This window comes from Hyla sarda, chromosome 4 (genome assembly GCF_029499605.1).
Source record: "Hyla sarda isolate aHylSar1 chromosome 4, aHylSar1.hap1, whole genome shotgun sequence".
Classification (NCBI taxonomy): Eukaryota; Metazoa; Chordata; class Amphibia; order Anura; family Hylidae; genus Hyla; species Hyla sarda.
This window is the reverse complement of record NC_079192.1, coordinates 17,542,166-17,555,873: the sequence shown is the minus strand read 5'-3', so window position 1 is coordinate 17,555,873 and position 13,708 is coordinate 17,542,166. Positions and strand designations below refer to the sequence as shown.

At 48.0% G+C, this 13,708-nt stretch overlaps 1 protein-coding gene across 1 annotated transcript in view; it reads right to left on the bottom strand.

Annotated features, from left to right (window-relative positions):
- Nucleotides 1-13,145, bottom strand: part of LOC130367301 (extracellular calcium-sensing receptor-like) — a 51,958-nt gene extending 38,813 nt beyond the window's left edge. The window contains 2 exon segments of the mRNA XM_056569709.1: nt 9,454-9,745; nt 13,025-13,145. Of these exon segments, the coding sequence (XP_056425684.1) occupies nt 9,454-9,745; nt 13,025-13,128 (396 nt within the window). The 5' untranslated portion in view covers nt 13,129-13,145.
- Nucleotides 13,146-13,708: the final 563 nt, after the last annotated feature.

Below are 13,708 nucleotides of genomic sequence, written 5' to 3'. Positions count from 1 at the left end.
AGTAACAGAATAACCCCATATGTGTATGTTAAATGCTCTGAGGTCTTAATAGGTGATTTGCACAGGGGTGGCTGACTTTACAGCGGTTCAGGCATAAACGCAAAACAATAAATACCCACATGTGACCCCATTTTTGAAACTATACCCCTCACAGAATGTAACAATGGGTAACCATTGGTATAGTGAGCCTTAACACCCCACAGGTGTTTGACAAATTTTCGTTAAAGTTGGATGTGAAAATGAAATAAAAATTATTTTTAATGGTGATGGTGTTACCCTTCATTTTTCACTGAAGGGTAAAAAAAAAAAAAAAAAAAAAAGCCCCCCCCCCTAAAAAAATAATGTGTAGTCCCATTTCTTCTGAGTAATAACATACCCCATATGTGGATGCAAAGTGCTTTGCTGGTGCACTACAATGCTCAGAAGAGAAGGAGCGCTATTGGGCTTTTGGCAAGAGAATGTGTCCGAAATTGAAGGTCATGTGTTTTTACAAAGCCCCTATAGTGCCAGAAGAGTGGACCTCCCCACATGTGACCCCACATTACAAATTTTGGGAGGTTTTTCTCCTATTACCCCTTGTGAAAATGAAAAATTTGGGGTAACACCAGCATTTTAGTGAAAAAAAAATTTATTTTTCATTTTCACATCCAACTTTAGCGGAAATTTGTCAAGCACCTGTGGGGTATTAAGGCTCACTGTACCCCTTGTTGTGTTCCTTGAGGGGTGTAGTTTCCAAAATAGTATGCCATGTGTTTTTTTTTTTTTTTTTTTTTGCTGTTCTGGCACCATAGGGGATTCCTAAATGCGACATGCCACACAAAAAATATTTCAGCAAAATTTACTTTCCAAAAACCAAATGTGACTTCTTCTCTCCTGAGCATTGTAGTGCGCCCGCAGTGCCCTAAACGTCCACACATGGGGTATTTCCATACTCAGAAGAGATGGGGTTACAAATTTGGGGGGGGGGCATTTTCTCCTATTACTGCTTGTAAGAATGTAAAATTTGGGGGGAAACCAGCATTTTAGTGAAAAAAATTAATAAATTTACACATTCGACTTTAACGAAAAGTTCTCAAACACTTGTGGGGTGTTAAGGCTCACTGTACCCCTTGTTACGTTCCTTGAGGGGTGTAGTTTCCAAAATAGTATGCCATGTTGTTATTTTTTTTTTTTTTTTTTTGCTGTTCTGGCACCATAGGGGCTTCCTAAATGTGACATGCCCTCAAAAACCATTTCAGAAAAACTCACTCTCAATCCCATTGTCGCTCCTTCCATTCTGAGCCCTCTACTGCGCCCACCGAGCACTTTACATACACATATGAGGTATTTCCTTACACCTCTAGGCTGTGTCGTTCTGCCACCATATGGTCCCCTCATGCTGATGCCACCTCCAGGCTGTGTCATTCTGCCCCCATATGGTCTCCTCATGCTGATACCACCTCCAGGCTGTGTCATTCTAACACTATATCAGTGTTTCCCAAACACGTCCTCAAGCACCCCCAACAGGTCATGTTTTCTGGATTTCCTTAGTCTTTCACAGGTGATATAATTATGGTCAGCGACTCAGGCATCACCACAGTTATATCACCGGTGAAAGACTAAGGAAACTCAGAAAAGATGACCTGTTGGGGGTGCTGGAGGACCATGTTTGGGAAACACTGCACTATATGGTCTTCTCATGCTGATGCCCCCTCCAGGCTGTTTTATTCTGCCGCCACTTGATCTCCTCATGCGGCCTCCACCTCCAGGCTGCGTCATTCTGCTGCCATTTGGCAGGGGCTTGAACAGATGGTAGTTCGCCTCGCGACGGACCACCAGCTCGATTTTAAGATGCACGCATGAGCTTTTCACTGCAGCAACTTATACACTGCAGAAATTATACACTATTGATGCTGGAATTACTGTGGCTGCTGGCACCAAACTTGCCCTCTAATGGGTCCTCAGAAAAGGATTTAAAGTTTGCTCATTCCAGTTATTCCAGCTCCCTATTTCACATGCTGAGGATTTCCCCATTTACATTATTCTGTACAGCTGTAGGTCACAATATACTTCACATTTTTGTGAGTAACATAATCATCATTTATTGTTAGTTGCCTTTATATTATATATTACTTCAGGATACAGTACATAACATCATTCATGCGAGCACTATATATATACACAGTATATATAAATATATACAGTGACCCCCCGACATACGATGGCCCCGACATATGATCAAATTGATATACGATGGCCTCTCAGAGGCCATCGCATGTCGATGTCAGCATCGACATACAATGCTTTTTTATGTCGGGGCCAACGCATTAAGTGCTATGCAGCAGCGCAAAATGCTTAAGCTGCTGCCGGATAGCAGCTTAATGTTCCCCATGTGGTGCGGTGAGTATTACTTACCCCTCCACGATGCTCCGGGGTGCCCTTTGGGTCCAGCGCTGGTCCTCCGGTGTCTTCTCAGCCCTCTCTGGTGACATCAATACGAAGCTGCGCACGCCATCCCGTCATCCAATAGGAACGACGTACGCAGCGGCGTAATGACGTCGCTACGTAGGCCCAGTAAGGCCTTGTGGAAGACAGCGGAGGACCGGAGAAGACCAGGAGAGCCCAGCAGAGGCCCGGGGTCACCATCGGGAACGGCGGGGACACCACCGGGTCTGGTCCGGAGCAGCGGGGACAGGTGAGTACAGCTTCCTATACTTTACATTGCACGAATCCCTCAACATACGATGGATTCGACAAACGATGGGTCGTTTGGAACGAATTACCATCGTATGTTGAGGGACAACTATATATATATATATATATATATATATATATATATATATATATGTGTATATGTATATATATGTGTGAATCAAACAAAGAGAGTAAGCCAGGCACAGCGTATCCTTCGGAAACTACCTATAGGTCAGGTGCTCTCACAGTCCCGTAGCTTGGTGGGGTGCAAAGCGATGTGCAACAGATAACTTGTATATAGCATCAAGACAAGAAGAAAAACGCTGCAACTCACCACGTTCAAGCTTTTCTTTTATTGCCGTCACAGGTGCCGCTTGCGGTGCAGGTACCGCTTGCGGTGGATCGACATCGGGGCTGTGGACAGGGGATAGGGGAGAGAGGGTGGTGTGGACGCTGCGGGAAGGTTCCTAGACGACCAGCTAGTTTCGCACCAAATTATGCTTCTTCCAGTCTAGATCAGAAGAAGCATCATTTGATGCGAAACTAGCTGGTTGTCAAGTACCGGCTGGACAGGTAGGGGATCCTCTGGACCTGAGAGGCGATGACGCGGGTTGTACCAGAGGACCGGTTCTAAGTGGTTACTGGTTTTCACCAGAGCCCGCCGCAAGGCGGGATGGTCTTGCTGCGGCGGTAACCACCAGGTGGTATCCTCCAGTAGCAACTCAACCTCTCAGGCAGCTGATATGGTGTGGTACACAGGGAGCAGGCAGGAGCGTAGTCGGACATAGCAGGCGGCAAGGGTTCACAGGCGAGTAGGCGGTAGCAACGGGTTCGGCAAAAGGCAAGGCAATACACACTATAGGAACGCTTTCTCAGAGGCACTAGGGCACAAAGATCCGGCAAGAGCGTGAAGGGGCAGGTGCCTTTTATAGGGAAGGCAGGAGAAGTGAGGATCCAGCGCACCAATTACTGGTGTGCTGGCCCTTTAAATTTACTGAAGGCGGCGCGCACGCGCCAGGAGGCAGAGAAGGATGGCGCAAGGAGCGGGGAGCCAGGTGAGTGGAGCTGGGACACGGCGCGTGAACGGGGGCCAGCCGTCACGGCAGCGGCCCCCGACACAAGGGAACCCTGGCTCCCGAGCAAAAGGCTGAGGGGGGGGGACGCTCTGGTCCGGGTACGGGGACCGGGGCGCACGCTTTAACAGTACCCTCCCCCCCTTAGGTCTCCCCCTCTTCTTGGTGCCCAGAAAAGAGACAATGAGACTGCGGTCCAAGATATTCTCATCAGGCTCCCAAGACCTCTCCTCAGGGCCGCAACCCTCCCAATCCACCAGAAAAAATCTTTTCCCCCGAGAGATCTTGGTCGCCAAAAAAATATCGGAGGGTCCCAAGTAGCGAGGACCCAACTTGTAACTAGGAACCTTGAATCGGATATATTTCGAGGAGAGCAAAACCTTGTCACCTGGGCGGAATTCCGGAGGAGCTCTGCGTCTCTTATCGGCTTGGACCTTCATACGAGCAGATGCCCTGAGGAGAGCCGTTTGGGTATCATGCCAGATGGTGGAAAAGTCTTGCACTAGATTGTCAACAGCAGGTACAGAAGAAGGAGAGGAAGACTGTGGCAGAGGTGGAAGAGGATGTTGGCCAAAAACTACAAAAAAAGGAGATTTGTTAGTAGCAGAGGATGGTTTGTAATTGTAAGAAAATTCCGCCCAGGGAAGGAGATCCACCCACTTGTCTTGGCGGGAGGATACAAAGTGGCGCAGATAGTCGCCCAAAATTTTATTCCCCGTTCTAATTGGCCGTTGTACTGAGGGTGGTAGGAAGAAGAGAAGTCCAATTTGATCCCAAATTGGACACAAAGGGCCCTCCAGAACTTGGAGACAAATTGTACCCCACGATCCGAGACGATATGTTCGGGGAGGCCATGGAGACGGAAGATGTGTTGGAAGAATAGTTTGGCTAACATGGGTGCAGAAGGTAGACTGGAGAGAGGTACAAAGTGAGCCATTTTGGAGAAGCGATCAACCACAACCCAGATCACAGCCATGCCATGGGAGGAGGGAAGGTCTGTAACAAAGTCCATGGCAATGTGAGACCAGGGCCTTGCAGGAACGGGCAGAGGCAAGAGAAGGCCCGCTGGTTTCTGGCGGGGCGATTTATCCTGGGCGCAAATCACACAGGCGTGGACAAAGTCCGAGACATCCTTCTCCAGAGATGGCCACCAGTATCTTTGGGAGATCAGCTGAAGGGATTTTTGTATCCCTGGATGCCCGGCAAAAAGAGAAGAGTGGCCCCATTTGAGCACCTGCAACCGCTGACGTGGAGGTACATAAGATTTGCCGGGAGGAAGAAGACTCAGGTCCACGGGAGCTTCGGCAATCAGCCGTTCAGGTGGGATAATATGTTAAAGTGTTAGTTCATCGCCCACTACATCAGAAGAGCGAGACAGAGCATCTGCTCTAATGTTCTTGCATGCAGGACGTAAATGTATTTCAAAATTAAAGCGGGCGAAGAACAAGGACCATCGAGCTTGGCGGGGATTTAGTCGCTGGGCGGACTGGAGATAAGCCAAGTTCTTGTGATCAGTGAAGATGTTCACAGGGTGTGAGGCGCCCTCGAGTAAATGCCTCCATTCCTCCAGTGCCAATTTAATGGCCAGCAGTTCTCTGTCTCCAATCGAATAGTTTCTCTCTGCGGGGCAGAATGTTTTAGAAAAGAAGCCACAAGTTACTGTTTTGCCCCCGGGAGACTTCTGGGTAAGAACAGCTCCAGCGCCCACTGAGGAGGCATCCACTTCGAGAGAGAAAGGCTTGGTGGAATCTGGTCTAGAGAGAACCGGTGCAGTGGCAAAGGCTGCTTTCAGTGACTGAAAGGCTTATTCGGCTTGAGAAGGCAAGGATTTGGGGTTGGCTCATTTCTTAGTTAAAGCCACGATAGGAGCCACGAGAGTGGAATACTGCGGAATAAACTGTCTGTAGTAATTAGCAAAGCCCGAAATCTTTGTATGGATCGGAGTCCAGAGGGGCGTGGCCAATCCAGTACCGCAGAGAGCTTGTCTGGATCCATTTGAAGTCCTTGGGCTGAGATAATGTATCCCAGGAAAGGTAGGGAGGACCGTTCAAAAATGCATTTCTCAAGTTTGGCGTATAGGCGATTGCTCCTAAGGTGGGTGAGAACTTGACGCACATGGACCCGATGTTGAATCAAATTGGGGGAGAAGATTAGGATGTCGTCCAAGTATACGACCACGCAGATATAGAGTAGGTCTCTGAAGATGTCGTTGACAAATTCCTGGAAGACGGCAGGTGCATTACAGAGGCCGAAGGGCATCACCAGATATTCAAAGTGCCCGTCCCTTGTGTTGAAGGTGGTCTTCCACTCGTCCCCCTCTCGGATGCGGATCAAATTATAGGCCCCTCGTAGGTCCAATTTGGTGAAGATCTTTGCCCCTCGGAGGCGATCAAACAGTTCCGAGATCAGGGGCAGAGGATAACGGTTCTTGATGGTGATCTTATTAAGTCCTCTGTAGTCAATGCAGGGACGGAGAGAACCGTCCTTCTTAGACACAAAGAATAACCCGGCTCCAGAAGGGGAGGAAGACTTTCTAATAAATCCTCTCTCTAGATTCTCACGAATATAGTCAGACATGGCAAGAGTCTCAGGAGGAGAGAGAGGATAGATCCTATCCCGAGGTGGGGTCGAACCTGGAACCAGGTCAATAGGACAGTCATAAGGTCTGTGAGGAGAAAGGACCTCAGCTTGCTTCTTGCAAAAGACATCCGCAAAAGAATGGTACGGCTTGGGCAGACCAGGAGGCAGAGCGACTTGCGGGACCTGTTTGACAGGAGAAGGCTTGAGACAACAGCCAGAACAAGAGGAGCCCCAACGCAGGATTTCACCGGAGGTCCAATTCAGGACGGGACAATGTCGTTGCAGCCACGGCAGACCCAGGAGGAGTTCGGAGGAGCAGTATGGGAGGACAAAGAACTCTAAGGTTTCGGTATGGAATTTTCCAATGTCCATCTGCAGAGGCTGGATACGGAATTGCACCGTGGTAGAGAGTCTCTCACCGTTAACTGTAGAAATGAGGAACGGCTTAGGAAGACAGGTTACTGGAATATGGTACTTGTCAACCAAGGAAGTATGAATGAAATTGCCAGCTGAACCGAATCCAAGAAGGCGGAAGCGGAGAAAGAGGACTTGGAAGAGATGAACAACTGCACGGGTATGATGAGTCGTGGAGAGGAGGAATCCACACCTAGCAACATTTCCCCCATGTTTACTAGGTGCGAACGTTTCCCGAACGCGGTGGATGGATAGGACAGTCTCGTAGGAAGTGCTCAGTACTGGCGCAGTACAGACATAGGTTCTCGTCTCTGCGACGGCTTCATTCCTGAGGAGTCAGGCGTGACCAATCCACCTGCATGGCTTCCACAGCGGGAGGCCCGGAAAGGGGTTGAGGTGGACGCTGGAAAACGGGAGCCAGACGAGGGTAGCGTCTAGGTTGAGCTTTTCCATTTTCTAGAAGAAGTTCCTCCCATCTCTCGGCAAAACACTTGTCGATTCTAGTGGCCAGCAAGATGAGGTTACTAAGGGTGGAAGGTAGTTCACGTGCAGCCAGAACGTCCTTTATTTCACTATTAAGTCCCCTCTTGAACGTGGCACAAAGGGCATCATTGTGCCAGTTCAGTTCTGAGGTTAGGGTGCGAAACTGAATGGCGTAGACGCCCACGGTAGAGTTTCCCTGGGACAAGTTTAGTAAGGCAGTCTCTGCGGAGGTAACCCGGGCCGGCTCTTGGCAGAAACTCTGGATGGAGGAGGTGGCTGGATCAGCGCGGTCCCACAGCGGTGTAGCCCAGGCCAGGGCCTTCCCGGAGAGCAGACTGAGGATAAAGGCTACCTTGGCTCGCTTGGAAGGAAACTGGTGAGACAGTAGCTCGAGGTGGAGAGAGCACTGTGAGAGGAACCCTCGGCACTGCTTAGGATCTCCGTCATACTTGTCCGGCAGGGATAGACGGACTCGGGAACCGGAGATAACTGCAGGCGGTGGAGATACAGCAGATGCAGGAGGAGGAGCTGGTTGTTGCTGAGACGGCAGGAGCTGCTGCATCATGGCGGTTAGCTGGGCCAGCTGCTGACCTTGCTGGGCCAAAATGGAGGTAAGGTCCGCTAGGCTTGGCAAAGGAACATCAGCGGGATCCATGGCCGGATCTTACTGTCACGTACCAGCTGGACAGGAAGTGGATCCTCTGGACCTGAGAGGCGATGACGCGGGTTGTACCAGAGGACCGGTTCTAAGTGGTTACTGGTTTTCACCAGAGCCCGCCACAAGGCGGGATGGTCTTGCTGCGGCAGTAACCACCAGGTCGCATCCTCCAGTAGCAACTCAACCTCTCAGGCAGCTGATATGGCGTGGTACACAGGGAGCAGGCAGGAGCGTAGTCGGTTGTAGCAGAGGTCAGGGCAGGCGGCAAGGGTTCACAGGCGAGTAGGCGGTAGCAACGGGTTCGGCAACAGGCAAGGCAATACACACTATAGGAACGCTTTCTCAGAGGCACTAGGGCACAAAGATCCGGCAAGAGCAGGAAGGGGTAGGTGCCTTTTATAGGGAAGGCAGGAGAAGTGAGGAACCAGCGCACCAATTACCGGTGCGCTGGCCCTTTAAATTTACTGAAGGCGGCGTGCGCGCCCTAGAGAGCAGGGCCGCGCGCGGGGAGGCAGAGAAGGACGGCACAAAGAGCGGGGAGCCAGGTGAGTGGAGATGGGACGGGGTGCGTGAACGGGGGCCAGCCGTCACGGCAGCCGCGTCCCCGACACAAGGGAACCCGGGCTCCCGGTCTGTGTGACTTACCGGGAGACGCCGGGCTCCCGGAGCAAAAGGCCGAGGGGGCGGAAGCTGCGGTCCGGGGACCGGAGTGCACGCTTTAACACTGGTCGTCTAGGGACCTCCCCGCAGCGTCCACACCACCCTCTCTCCCCTATCCACAGCCCCGATGTCGATCCACCGCAAGCGGTACCTGCACTAATGCTGTGACGGCAATAAAAGAAAAGCTTGAACGTGGTGAGTTGCAGCGTTTTTCTTCTTGTCTTGATGCTATATACAAGTTATCTGTTGCACTTCGCTTTGCACCCCACCAAGTGGGAGAACTTGCGCAATTGGTGGCTGACTAAATACTTTTTCCCCCCACTGCAGCTCACAATTTAGGGGTCCCCTTTGGGCAGGCAGGGTCACATGGCTTACACTGCTTTTTAAGGTACAACACATAAATAACATGTTTTACAGTACACATGAGAAACATAATAAACATATTATAAATTGCTTAAACATTTGAAATACAGCAATCGGTCACTCAGTGGGCCCAACACCTGTGCCACAGGTCTGCCAGCGGAGATCCGCTGCCCACACAACAGCCTTTGATGGTGGGACGCCACATATCTTCACAGACAGAAAAATGAAGCCTACAAAGAAAAGAACCCTGTACCTACTGTGATCATGGAGGAGGCTATGTTACGTTTTGGGGCTTTTTCTGGCACAAGGTGTCTGGAATCTGTACAGGGTACAATAAAATATTAAGACTATCAAGGCATTCTGGAGCAAAATGTGCTGCCCAGTGTCAGGAAGATTGGTCTCAGTCACAGGTCATGAGTTCTCCAACAGGATAATGACCCAAAACACATAACTAAAATCACCCAATAATGGCTTAGAGCAAAATATTAGACTATTGTAAACCCATAAAATTTAAAAAGACTTTAGTGTCATGGAGGCCCCAGTACTTACTTGAGGATACCTGTATAGCCCCAGTATATGAGCCAGTAAAATGGAGTATGTAGATGAAGAATGTCCGATTACTGCAGCCAAGCGGGTCTCCTGGTTACATCGATAGTTAGGAAAAGATTCTCCATGTCCACTCAACAACTGCAGAGTTCCTGACACTGCTCTCTGGAGGACTGTACAAGAGTCAAATAGCTGGAATCCCAAGGTGATATTTGACAAAAAATTGGGGGTTTTGTTTATTTCCTCCACAGTGAAATGCACAGCTTGGGCACGCTGGTAGGAATCTAACCTGAGCCTGAGGGCAACACAGATGAATTATTGTTTCCTGTACATATTGTAATGAATAACTTGATCCTGATACAGTCACTAAATGAGATATAAAGCATTCCTCTTCACTCCCATCTACGTTCGGGGTACTCGCCAATGCTAAGAAGACAGGAAACCAAGAGGGTCCTGGAAAAGTTGGTCAGCAAAAGTCAATCTAAACAGTCTTGTGAAAAAGTTTGTGCATGTTTGATCCAATTCTGTGTTCTGCTCAGTGGAGCCCGTATCTGTTATTTGTAATAATAATACTCTGAGGGGCATGGTCTACAATCTAATAGTGTATCGGTGAATTATAAGTTGATAGAGAGTGTCTCCTGTTCAGAGGAGCTAGAAATGGCAACCCTCACAAAAAAATTAAAAAAATTAATATATATATATATATATATATATATATATTATATATATGAAACTCAATGTGTGTGTGTGTGTATGTATATATGCATGTATATATGTATGTGTGTATGTTCCACAAAAACGTCCAAACGGCTAAAGATATTAACATGAAACTTGGCCACATGTTACTTATATATCAACAACAAACATAGGATAGGTGATTTAACCCTTACTCACCCCCATTTGCCAGGGGCGGGGTTTAAGTTTAAAGTCCCATATAAGTCAATGGGAAATATGTGCTACTGCATAACTTCCAAACGGCTGGAGATATTTCGATAATACTTGGTCACATGTTACTTATATGTATAGGGATACACTTAAAATATAGGGATAGTTAATTTAACCCTTAACCACCCCCATTTGTGAGGGTCGGTGTTTTTGTTTAAAGTCCCATGCAAATCAATGGGAAATGTATGTTCCCATATAACTTCCGTACGGCTGGAGATATTGCAATACCTGGTACACATATTACGGGTCGGGATAGGAGGTTGAGATAGGAGGTTGTGGTAGGAGGACGGGATATGAGGACGGGATATGAGGACGAGATATGAGGTCGGGATAGGAGGATGGGATATGAGATCTGGATAGGAGGTCGGGATAGGAGGTCTAGATAGGAGGACGGGATAGAAGGTCAAGATAGGAGGTCGAGATATGAGGATGGGAAAGGAGGTCAGGATAGGAGGACAGGATAGGAGGTCGAGATAGGAGGTCGGGATAGGAGGTCGGGATAGGAGGTCGGGATAGGAGGTCAGGATAGGAGGACGGGATCTGAGGACGGGATAGGTGGTCGAGATAGGAGGTCGAATTATGAGGATGGGAAAGGAGAATGGGAAAGGAAGTCGGGATAGGAGCTTGAGATTGGAGGACGGGATAGGAGGTCGAGATAGGAGAACTGGATTGGAGGACGGGATAGGAGGACGGGATAGGAGGTCGGGATAGGAGGTCAGGATAGGAGGTCGGGATAGGAGGTCGGGATAGGAGTATGGGATAGGAGGTCTGGATAGGAGGACGGGATAGGAGGACGGGATAGGAGGTCTGGATAGGAGGTCTGGATAGGAGGATGGGATAGGAGGTCGGGATAGGAAGATGGGATAGGAGGTCGGGATAGGAGGTCGGGATAGGAGGTCGGGATATGGGGTTGGGATATGACAACAATATATGAGGACAGGATATGAAGTCAAAAGCTTCCTCCTTTGTTTATTTTCCTCCCCAACAAGGATTAGGAAGGAAAAACCGGGCAACGCCGGGTACTCAGCTAGTGAATAAATAAATAATGTGCACAGAAATATGTTGGATTGCTACAAACCTTGGTGTGCAGTTATGTCTCAGGCAGATACTGTATACAAGAGATTACCGGAGTCTTTTGATTTCACTGCTGCTCTATGAAAAGGCTCTCAGAGGTTACTTTTGGCTAGTGTCCTGTTTTTTGAGAGATCATTGACTGCTAAACATGCCTCTACGATGCACTCAAAGACATTTTGTCCAGTGCACATACATTAAAAGGGTACTCCGGCCCTAATACATCTTATCCCCTATCCAAAGGATAGGGGATAAGATGTATGATCAAGGAGGTTCTGCCGCTGGGTCCCCACCATCTGTCAATCCGCACCCACCTTTGTGAGCTCTCCGCAACGATGGAGGCTCCGAGTGTGAAGCATGACAACCATGGGGCCACACTAAATGGAGTTTAATGAAGCGATTTGTGCAAAGGAATCAAGGCGATATTCGCATTTGTTTCAAATCGAATTTTTCCTGAAATTCGTAACAAATTCAGATTTGTCACATTTGATTCGCTCATCCCTACTGAAGACAATTGTGTTAAATATATTAGGAATTAAATAACAAAAGAAGAATAATGGACCTGTCATCAGATCCGCCGAGCTATACATTTCTAAAATTTTCTCCGGTATAAAGTTTTGTATAAAGTGTCTGAGAGTCCTCATTTGGTTAAGGTTCAAAAGGACAGTGATGTCACAATACTCAGGCCCCGGGGTCGTCACGCTTCACACCCGGAGACTCCAGCGAGCTCACAAAGGTGGGTGCGGAATGACAGATGGCGGTGGTCCCCAGCAGCGTGACCCCCACGACCATAAATCTTATCCCCTATCCTTTGGATAGGGAATAAGATGTATTAGGGCTGGAGTACCTTTTTAAGATGATGCTTTTAGCATCCAACAACAGTCGGGTTGGAGTATGAAGGCCTCGTAGGATATGCTTTAATCTTGCCATAACTGTGGAGCAACACATTGCCCCAACTGTTGGTGTGATGATCTGCTGCAAATATCACAGTTGCAAAGGAAAGTAGTCTTCCGATCCTGAAGCAAAAGGCAATGCAGGATGGGTGCTCACCCGACATAAGTTTTTTTTGTAAAGTAACCAAACACAGACATAAAATAATAAAAAAAATAAGGCTTTTATTGCCAAAGTACAGTTAGCAAAACAGACAACGCATTTCGAGGGGATGGCACCCCTCTTCGTCAGGTCCTGTAACAGGACCTGACCAAGAGGGACACCATCCCCAGGAAACATGTCCCCGAGACTGGGCCACAAGGAGTAACTTGAGAGCAGAAAAACATTCCACCCGCTGTCATTTACTGTAGACAAATGGACTGCACAAGACCCAATACTTTAGAAAACCTGCAGTATTCTCTGTGTCCTCTCTGTTTCCTGCCTCATACTGTATGATCAGAGCACCAGGGGCCTTATACAACTGCTACATTTGCACACTCTATAGCAGTGTCCCAGGGAAGACACAAGATGATCTATGGATAGGCCAATTAATGTCTACGGTCGGAAAATCCCTATGAGTTGAAGACCCCTATAATAGAATAGAACAGTAGATATAAAGAAGCCTTACATTGTACAGATGGCTGAACCAGGCTCCTCCTTGTAATTGACCTTTGGGTACATTCTGTCTGTGTGAACGTTCATCATCGCCCCGATTATTATATTCCCATCCATAGAAATACTTGTGAGCTCACCGCTGGTCAGTCTGCAACTAGATTCAATACAATCCCAGAAGGGTAAGATACAGAGCATGAACCGAAGCCTCATTGTCTCTAAGAATTGTGGCATGAATCGGATGGAGAATCAGTCATAGACGATGAAGATATTGGATAAACCCAAAACCTGCAATAAAATAATAAGAATGAATCCATCCTGAGTCCTGGGGTCACAATATTTGCTTTGTTACAATCCTAGTATCGCACAACATAAAATATTATAAAAATCAGTAGTGACCATCATGCTTTCTACCACACATCCACACTGTAGATTTTTACTTTATCACTTACGTCACTGACTGGAGAAAATGTCTTCCTTCCCGTCTACTCCAGTGCAGAGTTCAGTATCAAGGTCTTCATTGTATTTCTCAGGTCCATTGAGGTCCAACAGAGGCAACCAGTTTTCAAATGTTCCCACCCCTTTATGTCATCACCTGTGTGTTTGCCACTGTCCTTTTTGGGTTGAGAAAGTGTCTCAACCATAACCACATTGGGACTCTGAGACACTTTATACAAAACTTTATACGGAAGAAATGTAG